Source organism: Budorcas taxicolor, chromosome 11 (genome assembly GCF_023091745.1).
Source record: "Budorcas taxicolor isolate Tak-1 chromosome 11, Takin1.1, whole genome shotgun sequence".
NCBI lineage: Eukaryota > Metazoa > Chordata > Mammalia > Artiodactyla > Bovidae > Budorcas > Budorcas taxicolor.
The window spans coordinates 164,459,681-164,474,910 of NC_068920.1; the positions used below are offsets into that span (position 1 = coordinate 164,459,681).

Sequence of the window (15,230 nt, forward strand, 5' to 3'; positions counted from 1 at the left end):
ACTCACAGAAGGTAAGGGTGGTTTCAGGAAGGGCTGTTTATGCAGACTCACCTGAGTGCCCACTGTCTGTCTCGAGTGATAGGGTTGCCCCCGCTTCCGGTCATCCTGGTTCGGGGCGGGGGGTGCTGGAGAATTCCCACCACCTTCCAAAGGGAAGCGTGTGTCCTGCTGTTAGGCTGACTGGGGGAGGGCAGGGGCCTTCCCGGAATCTCTGAGTTCTCAGCTGAAGTGGCATGTTTGGGATGGCATGTTCTGATCACTCTTATCTGCTTGGCCTCACGTGCCCGTCTGCACGTGAGAGCTGCCCGCTGGGGAATCTGGAAGATTCTCGCCCTGCCTGCCCCGATCCTGGGACTCTGCAGCTCTTCTTTTTAAAAAAATAACATTACTTATTTGTTTACATGTTTTTGGCTGTGCTGGGTATTCCTGGCAGTGCAGGCGTCTCTCTGGCTGTGGAGAGCAGGGTCTCCTCTCTGGCTGTGGTGGCTCCTCTGTTGCAGAGCGTGGGCTCTGGGCACGCTGGCTAGATTTAAGCTCAGGTCTGAGGACTGGGCACAGCCCAGGTCCCTGCCACGTGGCCAGGATGCAGCGCCCACTGAGGCCCGTGGGAAGCTCCCTGCTCTGCAAAGGCCGTGGCGAGTGACCGCAGCCACCCACAGGGCAGGGCGTTGTACTGTCTCCCGCCAGCGGGGGGCTGGGTGTGGGGCTTGGTCCCCCAGTGCCCCTGTGTGCCTGGGACGTCGTTCATGGAGCCGTCCAACCTGGGACACCTGGTTAGTCACCTGCTCTGCACAGGGTGTCACTGTGCTCTGTGTGAGGGTGTCTCTGTGAGGTCCCGGCCACAAGCCGTGGTGATGCGGGCCTTCCTTGGGGGAGGTGGGGCCGTCCTCTCTGTGACCTGCTCGCCCCGCTCCGTGCTGTCATGAGGCGTTGCTAGCATGGAGCTGGGGCCACCTGAGTCTCCTTGTTCACCCTGGACCCCCTGGAAGCCGGAAGGACCCTTTTTCATATTAAGGAGCATGCGGGGTGGGGGTCCTCCTGAGAGGGGCGGGCTGGAAGCAGAATCCCCCAGTGTCTCCCTCCAGGTCTGTCTGGCCCCCTGGGCTCAGAAGATGTCAGTGAGCGTGTCTGGGACTTCCCGGCCCCCTCCTGCTACAGGGCGTGACCCAGGCCGGTGGTGGGTGGGGGTCCTTGCGGGAGGGGTGCGGCTTCCCCCCGGGCTCTGGCCCCAGCCGCAGGGGTAGCCAGTGTTCAGATCTAGATCGGGAAGGGACCACTGCGAACGCCTCTGGTCTCCCCCAAACTGAGACTGCACAGGAGCAGACCTGAGCGAACCACCCCGATGCTGAGGGTCTGAGGGCTGATGCGGCTCCTCTCCTTTTCCGGGCCTCTCTGAAGCGCGAAGGCAAACGTATCCCAGCGTGAAGACTCGCCTGGTCTCTGGCGCTCCCCGCCCAGCCCCGCTGCCTCTCGTTGTTGTGGGCTGCGGCCAGGCTCCGCAGCGGGACATGAGCCCCTATCTGCCTGCTGCTGAGTCCCGGGCTCTGGATCAGCGGGGCTGGAGCCGGCAGCCGCTCTCAAAGTGTCTGAGCTCTCTGTTCTCTCTTGTCTGCACCAGTGCGACGCCGGGACGGCCTCGGGAGAGCCCTCTGTTGACCTGGAAGGGCCCTGTGTCTGTAGCTGGTCTGCGTGTGACCTGCCCCGCAGCACCAGTGCTTTACAGCATCTGCCTGGCCACTCAGGGCACTGATCAAGACACACAAAGGCCAGGCAGCTCTTCTTATGTCGCCCTGAGCCTGGTGGCTGGGCCGTGCCCTGCGTCTGCCACAGGCCGTGGACAGAGCAGCCCTGTCCTCAGCTCGAGTCCAGTGGAGGGTGGCGGGGCAGCTGGGATGCAGACCCCTATTTTGGCTTGGGGGGCAGAGTCTTTGAGACACAGACCCCAGGGCCTGGCAGAGTTTGGCTGGCGGCTTTTTCGAGCAGCGGTGAACACAGAGCGTACAGGCGCGGTGTACTGTGGGACTCACATCAGATGTTAAGGTGTCAGGAGGATCCCTTAAAACGGGAGAGTTTTCTCCCACAGGCAAACCTTCTCTCTCTCGCAGGGTTTCCAGACTTTTGTCTGTCTACCAACATGCTCTTGGGAATTGTTTTCAGTGTAGTTGATAATGTCAGCACAAGGGCGAAGTAGCTTTGGGGCCCCGAGGCTGAATTTTCACCCCCACGGCTTAGAAAGGGCAGGAGGGGGGTCTTAGTGGGTGAGGGGCTGCCCCAGCGTGCTTCCTGGTTTCCAGCACACACACGCACATGTGCGAGCCCGCACGACATGGGCGTGAACACTACATGGACGGCCTCTCATCCCTGGGGCACACGGATCAACTCAGAAGCAGAAAGCTCAGCGGTGAGCAGCTGTCAGGGTAGAATTTCCAAGAGGAAGTCTGGCTGGCAAAACACATCCTGGGTTTTTCTTTTTTAAGTAAATTTTATCCTCTGGGAATTTTCTTTCTTTTTTTTTTTTTTTGAAAATGGCGAGCAAGGACCATTTAGCTGTGCCTACGAGCAATAAAAAGTCGGGGTAGGGGGACTGCAGAGACCCTCTGGCCCGGCAGTTCTGCTTCTCAGCGCCTGCCTGAGAAAGACAGTTAGAATCTCCCCTGGCGGTCCAGTGGCTGGGCTCCACGCCTCCCCTTCTGGGGTCAGGTTCCATCCCTGGGTGGGAATAAGGTCCAGGTGCCGGGTGGCTCAGCCAAAAAAAAAAAGAGGGAGGAAAGACTCCTGAAGCTTCATCACAGGAGCCTGTGCCCTAATGAAGACTGGACCCAAACAAGCATCAGAGGAGGATGGATTCACTCAGTGACAAGCCTGTGAGGGCGGGGACCTCCGAGGCCACTGGAAGGAGTGAGGCTGAGCTCGAAAATAGGCCTCCACGTGCAGCAGAGGGAAGGCGCAGACTGCCGGACACGCGTGCAAGCCCGTCTCCTTAAAGGAGAACTGCCCCCCGCCGCTTGGCCTGTGGACTCACAGGCGAGATTCGTATCACGTGTTCGGTGCGTGTGCTTCCGGCCTCCCCGGGCACCTACAGGCTTTTATCCTCGGCTACTCCTGGAGGAACAAGAGGGAGTCTTCACATCCTGCTTCGCAGGCATCCGTGTTCTGCCACATTTCACAAGAGGAGGGATCGGCCCTGGAGTGAAACAACAGCCAAGGAGAAGACGGGCAGGTGGGGGCCCGGCCAGGCCTGGCGTGCCCTTCCCAGCCCATCTGGGGTGGATCCCCGTGCTTGATCCTCTGGGCCGGGGCTCGGGAGTCAGTTGCGTCTGCCCCGGGAACGCCGCGCTGCAGTCGTGAGCGCATGCTGCGTGCCGGGCTCCACCGGCCCCCCCAACATGGGCCAGTGGTGGTCTCTTTCACTGAGGGGCGTGAGCTGCACTTGTCTGCACGCAAACCTCGCCCACGGCAAGCTGCTTGGGCGTCTGTCTGCCTCCGTGAAAAGCTGAGCGATAAAAACACTTTTTTGACAAGAAGCTGTATTATTCATGTTGCAGGGGTCTTTCCAGGTGGCGCTAGCAGTAAAGAACCCATCGGCCAGTGCAGGAGACGTCAGAGACGAGGGTCCAGTCCCTGGGTCGGGAAGCTCCCCTGGAGAAGGAAATGGCACCCCACTCCAGTACTCTTGCCTGGCGAATCCCACGGACAGAGGGGCCTGGTGGGCTACATACACCCCACGGGGTTGCAAAGAGTCGGATGCGACTGAAGTGACGAGGCGGGCACGCATCCGCGCTGCATTCCCCTAGGCCTGACTGGGGCCAGAATCGATCAGAGGCTCTGCCGGGGGCTGAGGGTGTCGGGGACCAGCCGGGTGAGCGCTGAGGTGGCGTCTGTGCAGAGGTGGGGCCTCGAAGTGCTCAGGAGGCCTTATGTCCCTGTCCGTCCCCTGGGAACGTCAGCCCCTTGTGTCCGTCCAAATGCGCAGACGCGGCCCGTGTGGCATCTGCTCCACCCCCAGAGCCGAGGGGCTGGGGGATGAGCTGGCCTCTCAGCCACCAGCACCGGGGCCCTCGGGCTGCCCAACCCAGGGGGGACACCCGGCAGGGACGCTCCTGGGCTGTGGAAGCCCCGATGCCTCGCCCCTGCCTGCCTCCCACAGGGTGGCCTCTGCCACTCTGGATCACAGGCCCCGGGCTTTCTGCCTTTCCCCTCGGCTCTGCTCGGGGTCTCCTCAGCCTCAGCCTGCAGTGAAGCCCCCTCCTCCGGGCTCAGGATCCGCCCAGCCCGCGCCCGGGTCCTGCGTTGCCCTGCTCGCAGTGCGCTTCCCTGGGGTCCTGGCTCCTCCCCCTCACGTTGCCCCAGTCCAGCCCCTCCCGGGCCCTGACCCACTCTCCTGCCCTCTGTCCGCAGGGTCCCCCTGGACGCCCAGGCCTTCCTGGTGCTGACGGGCTGCCCGGCCCTCCTGGAACCATGCTTATGCTGCCTGTGAGTGTACCTGTGGGCGGCGCTGGGGTGGGTGGGCTCGGGGCTCAGAGTTGGGGGGGGGTCCCTGGGCTGCTTCCAGGGGGTCGATCCCCTGACCCCAGATGGGCTCTAGCCTACGCCAGCTGTCCTGTGGAGATAGCTCCTGGGCGTGTCCTGCCGGCCTGGCAGGGTGGACGCCAAGGTTGGGGTCTCCACCTCTGATGGCGTCCAGGGCGGGAGCAGAGCCCAGCTCTGCAAGAAGCCGTGTGGCGTCCGCCTCCATCACCGCACGCTTGCCCGCTCTCTTGGACCCCTGAGCCACCCCCACCCTCCTTAAATGTGACCTGCTCCTGACTTTAGGGTTCTGCAGAGGACCTGGGCCACTTCCCTCTTGAGGAGCCCAGGCTAGGAGGGCGAGTGTGGAGGGCTGGTCTGGACCGACGTCCGTTTCTCCCTGAGCCCGTGTGCCCCTCAGCATGGGTGTTGATATGGGGCTCTGAGGTCTCAGGAGAGATGCCATGGGTGCAGGGGGGAAATCCCCAGGGCTGGAATTATCGGGCAGAGACGGGGTAGCCCTGTGTGGGAAGTCGGGTGGCATAATAAGCAGGGGCAGGCCCGGGGCTGGAAGCTGCTAGCCCCCGCCCCCGAGGTTTTGTTGTCACCTGAGAGGCCACTGGACACCCTCAGCCCTGGGGTCCAGAGTGGACACCCACGTCCGTGCACCCCCAGTGACCCCAGTCTTACATCTGCAGTTCCGGTTCGGAGGGGGCGGTGACGCAGGCTCCAAAGGACCCATGGTCTCCGCGCAGGAGTCCCAAGCTCAAGCCATCCTGCAGCAGGCCCGGGTGAGTGGTGCTGGGGCGTGGGGGGCGGCTCGGAGCCCAGCCTGCAGGGTTGGTGACTTGGGGTGCTCACCCGGGACTCAGGAGCCCGGGGGGTATCCAGTCATCCCTGTGCATCTGGGGGCCCTGGTGAGCACCAGGAGAAGAGGGGGAGGCTTCTCAGGGGTCCCTCGTCCACACCGAGGGTCCAGGTTCCCAGGTATGGACACAGCCTCTGAGCTTCTCTGGCTTCTGCTGACCCCACCTTCTTCAGCCATCTACTGCCTCCCTCCGGCTCTGGGATGGACAGGCCCCATGTCCTCCTGGGGGGCCCCTTGTGATGGGGCTGGGCCGAGCTGGAACCTCGGGGCGCAGGGAGCTGGTGGGCTCCAAAGCTCCTCACTCAGCCTGAGGGTCCCAAGGAGCCTCCTTACCACTCTGCTCTGGGCAAACGAGCTGATGAGTGAATTGTGTTTTAACTGACGAGGCTCCAGATTGCTGATTGCTGTTGACAAGAGCAAATGCCACCCGGCGGGGTGGGCCGTCCTTGATTGGAGTGCCCATAATGGGGCGTCGCAAGGAGCTACTGAGGAGTCCCTCGTTTGGCGAGATTTATGTAGCTCTGTCGCTGCAGATAGACGCTAACGATCAGAGCGCGTGGATGATGAATTACAGGGCAGCGAGCTCGGAGTCGTTGCTGTGGAGCAAATGGCCGTGGGCTGCAGCCAGCCGGCAACACAGCCCGCCCTTGCCACTGGGCTTATTGATGGGCCGGCCTGGCTGGCCTTTGAATCTGGGGGTGTGTTGATTGAAGCCAAGTGGGTGACGGGCTCCTAAGATCTGTAACGCAGAATCTTCCAAAATTGAAATGGCGTCCTCTAGGGAGCAGGTGCACGATGGGTGTGGAAGAGGCCCGTTGAGAAAGCAGGCGGGAGTGAGCCTCAGCAGCGGGCAGGCAGTGGGCACCTGGGCCGAGGTGCAGGGGTGCCACCCGTGGCTGGGGCAAGGACTTCATTCAGCCCTGAAGGCTCCCCGATGTAACCCCTGGGCGCTGGAAGTGCTTCTCAGGGAATGTGTGATTCAGCTCGTGCACAACACACGCCCAGCCAGCCCCCCAGGGCAGCCGCGTTTCACGCTCCCTGTGAGGGTGCGGGACTGATGCCGGGGCGGGTGGGGAGAAGGAAGGGTCAGCCCAAGGCTCGGGGCACCCATCCCCAAAGTGGTGAGTGGGCACCTACCTGGCTGCCGCCCTGTTGGTGTTTGTCGCCGGGAGCCCAGAGGATGGGAGGAGGTGGGTCCAGGGTCCCTGTGACCTCCCCCCACAGAGGCTCCTGTCCTTGGCCTCTCACACCGGCCCCTTCCCACCTGTCAGGACAGGTAAACCAGCTGTTCCTCAGCATGTCCGATTTTGCCTTGCAGCTCGCGTTGAGGGGGCCTGCTGGCCCGATGGGTCTCACTGGGAGACCGGGTCCCATGGTAAGTCATCTTGGGGGTGTGGGGGTGGGCGCCGCTCGCTGGCCCCTGCCCATCAGGCTCCCAGCTCACCGGGTCAGAGCATCTTGTGGTGGGGGAGGTGCGCTCTGGGCACCAGAGGCCGGGGCTGCCCTCGGGGCAGGGAAGCCGTTGCACTTAGGCAGCTGTGTGGCTGCAGATGGGTGCTAATGATCAGATGCCGCACCACCCTGGGGGCTCCGAGCCTCTTTATTTTGAGGCTATTTACCATCCAGACCACTATTTACCGTCCAGACTAGTTCAGCGTGAGTCAGACCCTGATTCCCGCCCGACTCCTTGGGCAGCGTGTGCCAGGCACCCCAGGGCCAGGGGGGAAGGGTCTCCAGGGGGTGTGTGTGGCCCTTGCAGTTGCAAGGAGCCGGGGCATCGAGGCGCACGGGTCCTCTCTCTGTTCCCTGGGAGGGGTGGGCTTGGCCCCTGGCCCTGGGGTGTATTTCGTGCCCTCCCGGCATCTGGCGATCTTGCCCTGCGGTGGACAAGGATGTCCACACGCGGCCCTGCGCTGCGGCTGTGATGGATGGTGGGCAGATCCGTCCTGGAGAGAAGTGAGCGCGTGCTGAGCTCAGGGGTCCCCTGCGCCCCCGTCCAGGGTTTCCCTCCAACCCGGGACGAGATGCAAACCAGGAAAATGACTGCTTGTCCCTCGGGGTGTATCCAAGGCGGCAGGCGGGCTCTGTGGGGGCTCTGACCAGCGGGGCAGCCCCGGGTCCCTCCCCCACCCCGTCCTCCTCAGCCACCCCTACAGCCAGTATACCTGTGCCGGGCGCCCCCTAACCAGGCGTGTCTCCCCAGGGCCCTCCTGGGAGCGGAGGTCTGAAGGGCGAGCCAGGAGACATGGGGCCTCAGGTATGTACCCCGGGGCCTTCTTCTCTCCGGGAAGATGGAGCCCTGTCACTGCCTCTGGTCAGGGAAGTGGGGGGAGCTGCCCTCTCTGATGCAAAGCTGGAGGCGGAGCAGCTGGGGGGTCCGGAGCGGAACCACGTGGGCTGCTTCCCGTCCCACCCTGGCTCAGGGCCTCGGACCCTGCGCCTGTCCACATGGTGCCGCCTGCGGGCAGCTGGGCGGCCAGGGGGATGAGCGCAGGGGCCAGGCTTGGCTTTGTCCTCCGAGAAGTGGATACGCTACTGACATTTGCCCTTTCATCCCGGACAGGGTCCGCGGGGTGTGCAGGGCCCGCCTGGCCCGGCAGGAAAGCCTGGGAGGAGGGTGAGTGTTTTTCGGCGGGAGTCGGCGCTGTGTTTGCCGTGGTGCCGCTGCGTCTCGCTGGCCGGGCTCCCCCGCCTTCAGAGGGCACGTCTGTGTCCAGGGCTGGGTGGGTCCCGTCCCACGGCAGCGAGCTCCCCTGCCCCTAGCCTCTGTCCAGAGCATCCGAGCACAGTTTCGCGTGTTCTTTTAAATCAGAGCAGAATCGCTTCGCACTGTTGTGTTAGTCTCTGCCGTGCAAAGGTGTGAGTCGGCTGCGAGCGTACCCGCAGCCCCTCTGTTCTGAGTCGCCCTCCCAGCCCCCCGGCACGACCCCTAGGTCATCACAGAGCCCCGAGCTGAGCTCCCTGTTAACCCACAGTTTGAATTAAAGCAGTTTCCCAGGTTGTTTGGGAGCAAGCATGTAGAAGACAAAATGATCAGTGGTCTTTCCTTCTCTGGGGCAGCCTCATTTCTCCAGAAATGGCTTCAGTTTTGTTGGGGGAAATAGCCGGGTGGCTTCTCAGACCCCCGCCACACTGCCCCCATCCCCAGCCTCCGAGATTCTCTATCCGGGCTGGCACATTAGTGGAGGGAACTGCTTGGCCTCCAGGTGACCATCCTGACTGACAGAGGGCGCGTGCCTTTCTAACCCGACGTAAATTAATGAACAGCGTCCATGCCAGCTTGGGAAATCCTAATTAACCCGCATCAAACTCTCACTAGCAGATATTTCCATCAGCTGAATGTTTCTGCTGAGTGAAAGGAATACTCGTTTCTTGTGTTGAGGAACCTCTGCAAGGAGTGTTGACCACTGTCTGCCAGTTCCTGCTCTAGTTGCAAAGCAATCGAGGCAAAAGAGAGTCATTCCCGAGCAGTCCAGGGGCCTCCGTCCCGGGAGTTAATCGTAGTTAGAAGGGGAGTCCCAGACTGAACGGCTCTCAAGCACGGCTGCCTCGAGTTGGCCCCTCAGGGCCCCGGGTCCACAGGCAGCGGGGTGCACGGCCGTTTCTGAAAGGGCCACCTTTCAGACTCCTGGCCTCTGCTGGGATTCGGCGGCCCGTGGCAGACACTTAGGTGGTTTATTGTGTTGTGCCTGCTCTGAGGTTCAGGACGGTCAGGCTCGGGAAGACCAGAACCGGTGAACAGCGAGCCGGGACTCCTGGTCTGGGTCCTCTGGGCCAGCCCGCTGCGGGGGCTGTGGGGCCCTCTGTCTGACGTCACAGGGAGCCCCTCCTCAGGGCCCTCTGCACGCTGGCCGCTGCTTTGTGCTGACACCTTGCCCCGCTCTGTTCCAGGGCCGAGCTGGCAGTGACGGAGCGAGAGGGATGCCCGGGCAGACTGGCCCCAAGGTAGGTGCCGGTCTCTGCCCCCTGGTGCCCGCGCGGTCAGCATCACCCCTGCCGCAGACCTGTGACCAGTATGGTGGTGACGGGGCGCGTGCACTCGTCCGGGGGCAGGAAGGGTCAGTGTGGACCAGGCCCTCCGGCACGTGGACAGGAAGACAGGGCTTGGCGGGTGACCTTCAATGGGTTGCTCAAGTCCGAGGGCAGGGAGTCCTCTTGCGCAGGTCGGGGAGTCAAGCCCCTCGGGTTGCAGGGAGCGAGTAGGCATTGCACCCGGGGAGCTCAGGTGTGTCTGAGGGCAGACTCTGCCCTGGCCAAGGAGGCTGCAGCCCAGGGCAGCCCGTGGCCCCCGGCCGCCATGGTGCGGTGGCTTGTCCCCGAATCTGGGGTGGACTGGCCCTATTCTTGGTACCCTTCCTTCTCCCCCTGCAAGAGTTTGTCCAGGGCCGTACGAGGAGCCCGCAGTGGGGACGGCAGCTGTTCTCAGGGGTGCTGCCCCTGCCCACTCCAGAGCTGGCGTGGGTCGGCCCCCGGGTGCCCCCTGTGAGTCCTAAGCGAACCTGGAGCCCTCCTGCTCTCAGGGAGCTTTGGTGACAAGAGAGGAGACGCTTCCTGAGTCTGTCCCAGTAGGTTACCATCTTATTTCAACAGCAAAAAGCATTCCAGGCTGAACTAGCCTTCCCTTGTGTGGTTTGCAGCACACACGAAGTGGGCAGCTGGGCTCCAGGAGGCCCCCTGGGCGGCGGGAGGATGGCTGGCCAGGGAACCGGGGTGTCCGAGGGCCCAAGGGTGGCGCCAAGCCGTCCACCGCGTGAGAAGGTGCTCCTCCGGGGTGGGCCCGCCCTGGGCCCTGGGCCCTGGCGTGTCACGGTGAGAGGCGCAGGCCGACAGCCGGCGCGCGACTACGTGTGCACGCACACTCACGGACGTTGCCGCCCTCAGCGTCTCAGGTCTCCACGTCTCCGTGGACAGGTCGCACTGTCTGTGGCTCTGGGATAGAAGCCATTTGTCTCTGAGTGGCCTTGGTTGGGGTTTTGGGGAAAGAGATGGGAACGTGGACCCAGGGCTGTGGCTGGTGTGCTGGGGGGAGGCCAGTGGGGGCCCCGGGTGTGCAGATGCTGTGTGGACTGCTGCCCGGGGCCCGCAGAGGGGCCGTGGGGCCTGTGCTGAGCTGCTCTCTGTCCTCCCCGCAGGGTGACCGCGGCTTTGATGGCCTGGCGGGGCTGCCAGGGGAGAAAGGCCACCGGGTGAGTGAGTGCTGTCTGGGGGCCACGGGCAGAGGTCCTGTTGGGGGCCCTTCAGGGCAGCCTTAGGCTTCCTGGGGGGCCAGGCCCTCGATCCCAGGGTGGTGGCTAAGTGAGCCTCGTGGGGGTGGGGCTGGACGCGGACGGGACGTCCTGGGGAGGGACACGAGCTCAGCCCACAGAGGGCCCGATTCTCCCCTGCTGCTGACGGCGAAAGGGCCACTGGGGTCCGCCCCTCAAGGGGCCAGGCAGCGGGAGGCCCCCTCTGCTCAGGGGCCTCCACACCGTCAGGAGACCCGACAGCTGCCCTTGCAGGGGCCGGCCGGAACTCCCCGCACCACTAAGGGGCGACTCTGGGACACGGGCCAGCCCCACGTGGCCTCCCCGTGGACGGCCGCTGGGGCAGGGGCTGCGGCCGGGCTCTTCTGACGCGACTCAGGCGTCTGCGGCTGACGCGCCCAGCAGCTCCGAGGACGGTTCCTCCCTCACCTGTTTCTTCTGATGCTGTTGATTCTTCTTTGATGTTTTGGCATGTCCTGGACACCCAGGCACATGCATGTGTGTATGGCACACACGTGTGCACACACGCGCACCCACACACATGCTGGCTTTGTCACACGGGTTGCCCATCACGCCTGTGCTGCCTTGGGAGGCGGCTGTAGCCGGAGCTGCTGCGCCCACGCTCCACCCCCGACCCCGGGGACCCCGATCAGGCTGGGCCACGGACGAGCAGGCGCTGAGTGCCAATGGTGTGCAGGGCCTGAGGCTGCAGGGTGCCGGCTGGGCCAGCGCTGACCCTCACAGTGCGGAGCAGTGGCCCTTTCGGGGGGCAGCGTGGGGCTGGGGTGCAGCCTGCTTCACAGGGAGAGGTCGGCAGGGAGACCCCTGCCGTGGGTCCTGGGGTGCCCGCGGGACCTGTGTGCCACCCTAGCTGACCCACCTCCAGGACTTCGAGCCTGGGGGAGCATCCTGCCGGCCAGCCATGCCTCCCGACGAGCCAGGAGGCACCGTGTTTTCCGAATGGTCCTCTGTGACTGTGGGAAAGGCCCAGGAGCGGGGTGGGATTGTCAGCCTCAGAAGCAGATGAAATGGGGTCTTTGAGACAGCTGTGCGCATCCGCCTGGGTGGCTGGCGCTGACCCTGCTTGCCTTCCTAGGGCGACCCTGGCCCGTCCGGCCCGCCGGGACCTCCAGGGGAAGACGGAGAAAGGGTACGTACCCCGCTGTGTGTCGGGCGCTCCGGCTGCCCGTCTCCTTTGAAGACTGCGGGTGCTGGCGGCGGCCGGCACCCGGGTTGGGGGGGGGGGGCGTCAGTGGGCTGCACCCGACTTCCTGCCAGTAGACGTGGCTCTTGGACCTTGACGCTGACGGATGTGGGTGTCCTGAGCCCTCTGACTGGTTGCCCTGGGGCGTGATCTCTGGAAAGCCCTCGTAGGGGAGCTGATGGGCAGAGCATCTGAGCAAGGGGCAGACGGGGCCGTGAGGGGCGGAGTGCGGGGTCTGGGGAGGGAGGGAGGCGGCGAGAGCCCGAAAGTGACTGTCCTTGCCCTGGAGGTGGGCAGACTGATGGGCGTGTGTGGGCCCAGCAGGGAGGGACGCTGGGGGTCTGGGCTTTCCCTCCATCGAGCCGTCATCCGTCTATCCGTCTATCTGTCATCTCTTTACCTCTGGAGAAGGAAATGGCACCCACTCCAGTGCTCTTGCCTGGAGAATCCCGTGGATGGAGGAGCCTGGTGGGCTGCATCTATTCACCCGCCTCTTTCTGTCTGTCGTCCGTCTGCGTAGCCACGCATGCATCTCTCCATCAGTCGTCTGTTAATCACCCATCTCTCATGGGCCCCTCTGTCTGCCTGTCTTTAAATCTGTACCTGTCATCCGTCGTCTTCCCGCCTCCATCCACTTTCTGCCAGGCAGTTTACCCTTCACCTCTCTCTGTACCTGGCAGGTAACCAGGGATGTTTTCTGCCTGGCTTTCCCCTCGCTGGGGCTGTGGTATGCGAGCCCTGACCTCACCTTTCGCCTCCGGGAGGAGGACACGCCGGGCCTTCCCTGCTGCCGCAGGGACTATTAGTAGCTCTGGCATTTGCCGAAGGAGCCCCGGGCCCGAGACTCCGGCAGAGCTGAAAGGAAGGCGTCTCTCGGGCCCAGGCCACATGGCTGGTCCCTGACCTCTGCCTCTCTTCCCCCTACAGGGTGACGATGGAGAAGTTGGGCCCAGAGGGCTGCCTGGGGAGCCCGTAAGTCCGCGGACCGGGTGGGATTCTGTGTCTCTCGTTGATGTTCTGGGATCGACTCAGGGCCTAGATTAGAGAGGGCTCAGCCTTGAGACAGACGAATCTGGGGACTCTGGGGAACGGATTGGGGCACACGGGGAGGTGAGCAGGGCAGCGCCGAGGAGTCAGTCTGAGCCTGAGTCAGGGAGAGAACTGCAGGGTCCGGGGTCCGTGATGGAGGCCCCCGGGGCCAGCATGCACCCGCCCGCTGGGACTGAATCACCCCCAGGGGTCTGCTTAGCCTCCAGGGAGGCTCATCCACACCGCTGTCCTCTAAGCCGGGGATAGGCGATGCCTCTGGGTTATTAACTCCTGAAAACATTGATGTGAGTGGGTATTAAAGCTGTGAAGAACATTTAAATGGCAATGAACGTGGGAAGAGTTGTCTCTTGCGTGGCGTCTGAGAAGGTTCTGTCAGAGTGAAGGGCCCTTGAAATCAAGCGCCGGCCGGTGTGGGGTGGGGAGCAGCCAGGATGTCAGGCTGTGGCCACGCTGTGACCCTCCCGAGGGCGTGGGGCAGCGCCCACCCGGCTGGGGATGGGGACTGAGTCCCAACCAGTCCTGGCGCCCCCTCGCCGCTGGTCCCCAGGGCCAAGGCCGAGAGCTGGGGTGGGGTAAGCAGAGGAAGCGGGCAGGGAGGGGTGTCGGCCACACTCCCCGGGCAGCAGAGACACTGGGAATTGGGGGGCTGAGAGGGGAGGTGGGGCAGGGGGCCGGGATTCTGGGCCAAGTCTGACCCTCTTTGCTCTTCCCTCCTGCAGGGGCCGCGAGGTCTGCTGGGGCCGAAGGGCCCCCCAGGCCCCCCTGGACCTCCCGTAAGTCCCCTGCATCTCAGCCCCATCCCTGTCCCCAGCTGTGCCCGCGCAGTCCTGTGGGCAGCTCCCCACACTGACAGCTGTGCGCCCGGCCCAGTGCCCGTGTGAGGCGTGGCGGGGGATGGCCCTGCGGGTGGAGGCGTGGAGGCGGGCTGGGCTCACTCCACCTTCCCCGCACACGGCAAGTCCCCGGGACGCCCGTTTCCTCCCTGCGTGTGCTGGCCGGGACCCTCTCGGACAGTCCTCGAGGGAAGAGCAGCCCGTGGTGGGGCAGGCCTCTGTCTGGGGGCGGCTTCCCGGGGCCCGGCCCCCCGCCCAGCTGTCCGAGAATGCAGGGTGCCCCCCGCAATGAACCCGACAGCCCCATTAACCTGCAGCCCATCTCAGCATTTATCTGGGCCCAAGCCTTTTCCCTCCACGAAGGACGAGCCATCCTCTGACCTCATGGGCAGGGACCAAGCCGCGCTCACTGGGCTTTGCCTGTTGAGCCTTGCTGATCCTTTTCTGTTTCAATGCCACCCAGGGTGTGACGGGAATGGACGGTCAACCAGGCCCGAAAGGCAACGTGGTAAGTCCTGGGGTCCCGCCCCAACCATGGCCTCGCTGCAGTAGCAGCCACGCAGGGCGCGGGAAGGGGACTCAGGCCACCCCGACAGAGGGGGCTGGGATGGGAGGTGCAGGCCTCCTGCAGGAGAGGACGGGCTGAGGCCCTGCCCCGTCCCAAGCTCGGGGGACACAGGGCCACGGCGTCTTCATCCCCCGGCCGAGCTGGTTGAGGGCAGGGGCTGTGACAGTGCCCACCGAGCCGCGTCGCGTGGGTCTCCCGTGATAGAAGTGGGTGGCCTGAATAGAAGCTTCCTCCTGGTGGCTCCGTCTCATGTCCCTCCTGGGTGGCCGCACCCTCGCCCACACCAGCCGGGGGCCCCGGGTCTGGCTTCCCGCCTGGGCTCGAGAGCTCCGCAGCCCCCTTCAGTGCCTGCTTTTGTTTCCGTAGGGTCCCCAGGGAGAGCCCGGCCCCCCGGGGCAGCAGGGCAACCCAGGTGCCCAGGTGAGTGAGCGGGGCGGGCTCGTGGGCAGCGGGAGCTGGGGGACGGAACCCGGGGTCTGAGTGGCCGCTGAGCACCGCCCTGCGCTGCCAGTCGGCCAGCAGGGCCTGCGGCCTGGGGGTGGTCTGGGACGGGGCTGGGGGATGATGGGCGGACGGCGGGGAGGGGTTCTGGGTCGAGAAACCCCCAATCTTTCCCGCTCGCTCTCTCCCTGCCAGGGTCTTCCGGGCCCCCAGGGCGCAATCGGGCCTCCAGGAGAAAAGGTAGGTGGGCTGCGCTGGGCGTGGGTGAGCCTGTGGCGGGGCGCCTCCCAGCCCGGGGGCACGGTGCCTGCCAGCGCCCGCCGGCTCTGCTGTGGCCCTGTCCCTCCCTCCTGCCTCCCTGCGTTAGTTATGCGTTGATGTAAGGTTGCCAGATTGAGAAAGAAAACCAGATCCAGGATGCCCAGTGAAATTTGAACTCTGTTGTCTGAAATCCGTTTAACTGGGCATCTCATTTTGTTAGGCTTCCCAGGTGGCGCTAGTGGTAGAGAACCCGCCT

General features: G+C 64.1%; 1 protein-coding gene across 2 annotated transcripts in view; it reads left to right on the top strand.

Annotated features, from left to right (window-relative positions):
- The window catches only part of COL5A1 (collagen type V alpha 1 chain), a 142,077-nt gene that overhangs the window by 66,900 nt on the left and 59,947 nt on the right, over window positions 1-15,230 (top strand). For both annotated transcript variants that reach the window (XM_052648745.1, XM_052648746.1), the window contains exons 12-24: window positions 4,399-4,473; window positions 5,205-5,297; window positions 6,693-6,749; window positions 7,578-7,631; window positions 7,938-7,991; window positions 9,266-9,319; window positions 10,507-10,560; window positions 11,714-11,767; window positions 12,749-12,793; window positions 13,591-13,644; window positions 14,168-14,212; window positions 14,639-14,692; window positions 14,909-14,953. In XM_052648745.1, coding sequence (XP_052504705.1) covers window positions 4,399-4,473; window positions 5,205-5,297; window positions 6,693-6,749; window positions 7,578-7,631; window positions 7,938-7,991; window positions 9,266-9,319; window positions 10,507-10,560; window positions 11,714-11,767; window positions 12,749-12,793; window positions 13,591-13,644; window positions 14,168-14,212; window positions 14,639-14,692; window positions 14,909-14,953 — 738 coding nt within the window. The remainder of the gene's footprint in view (window positions 1-4,398; window positions 4,474-5,204; window positions 5,298-6,692; window positions 6,750-7,577; window positions 7,632-7,937; window positions 7,992-9,265; window positions 9,320-10,506; window positions 10,561-11,713; window positions 11,768-12,748; window positions 12,794-13,590; window positions 13,645-14,167; window positions 14,213-14,638; window positions 14,693-14,908; window positions 14,954-15,230) is intronic.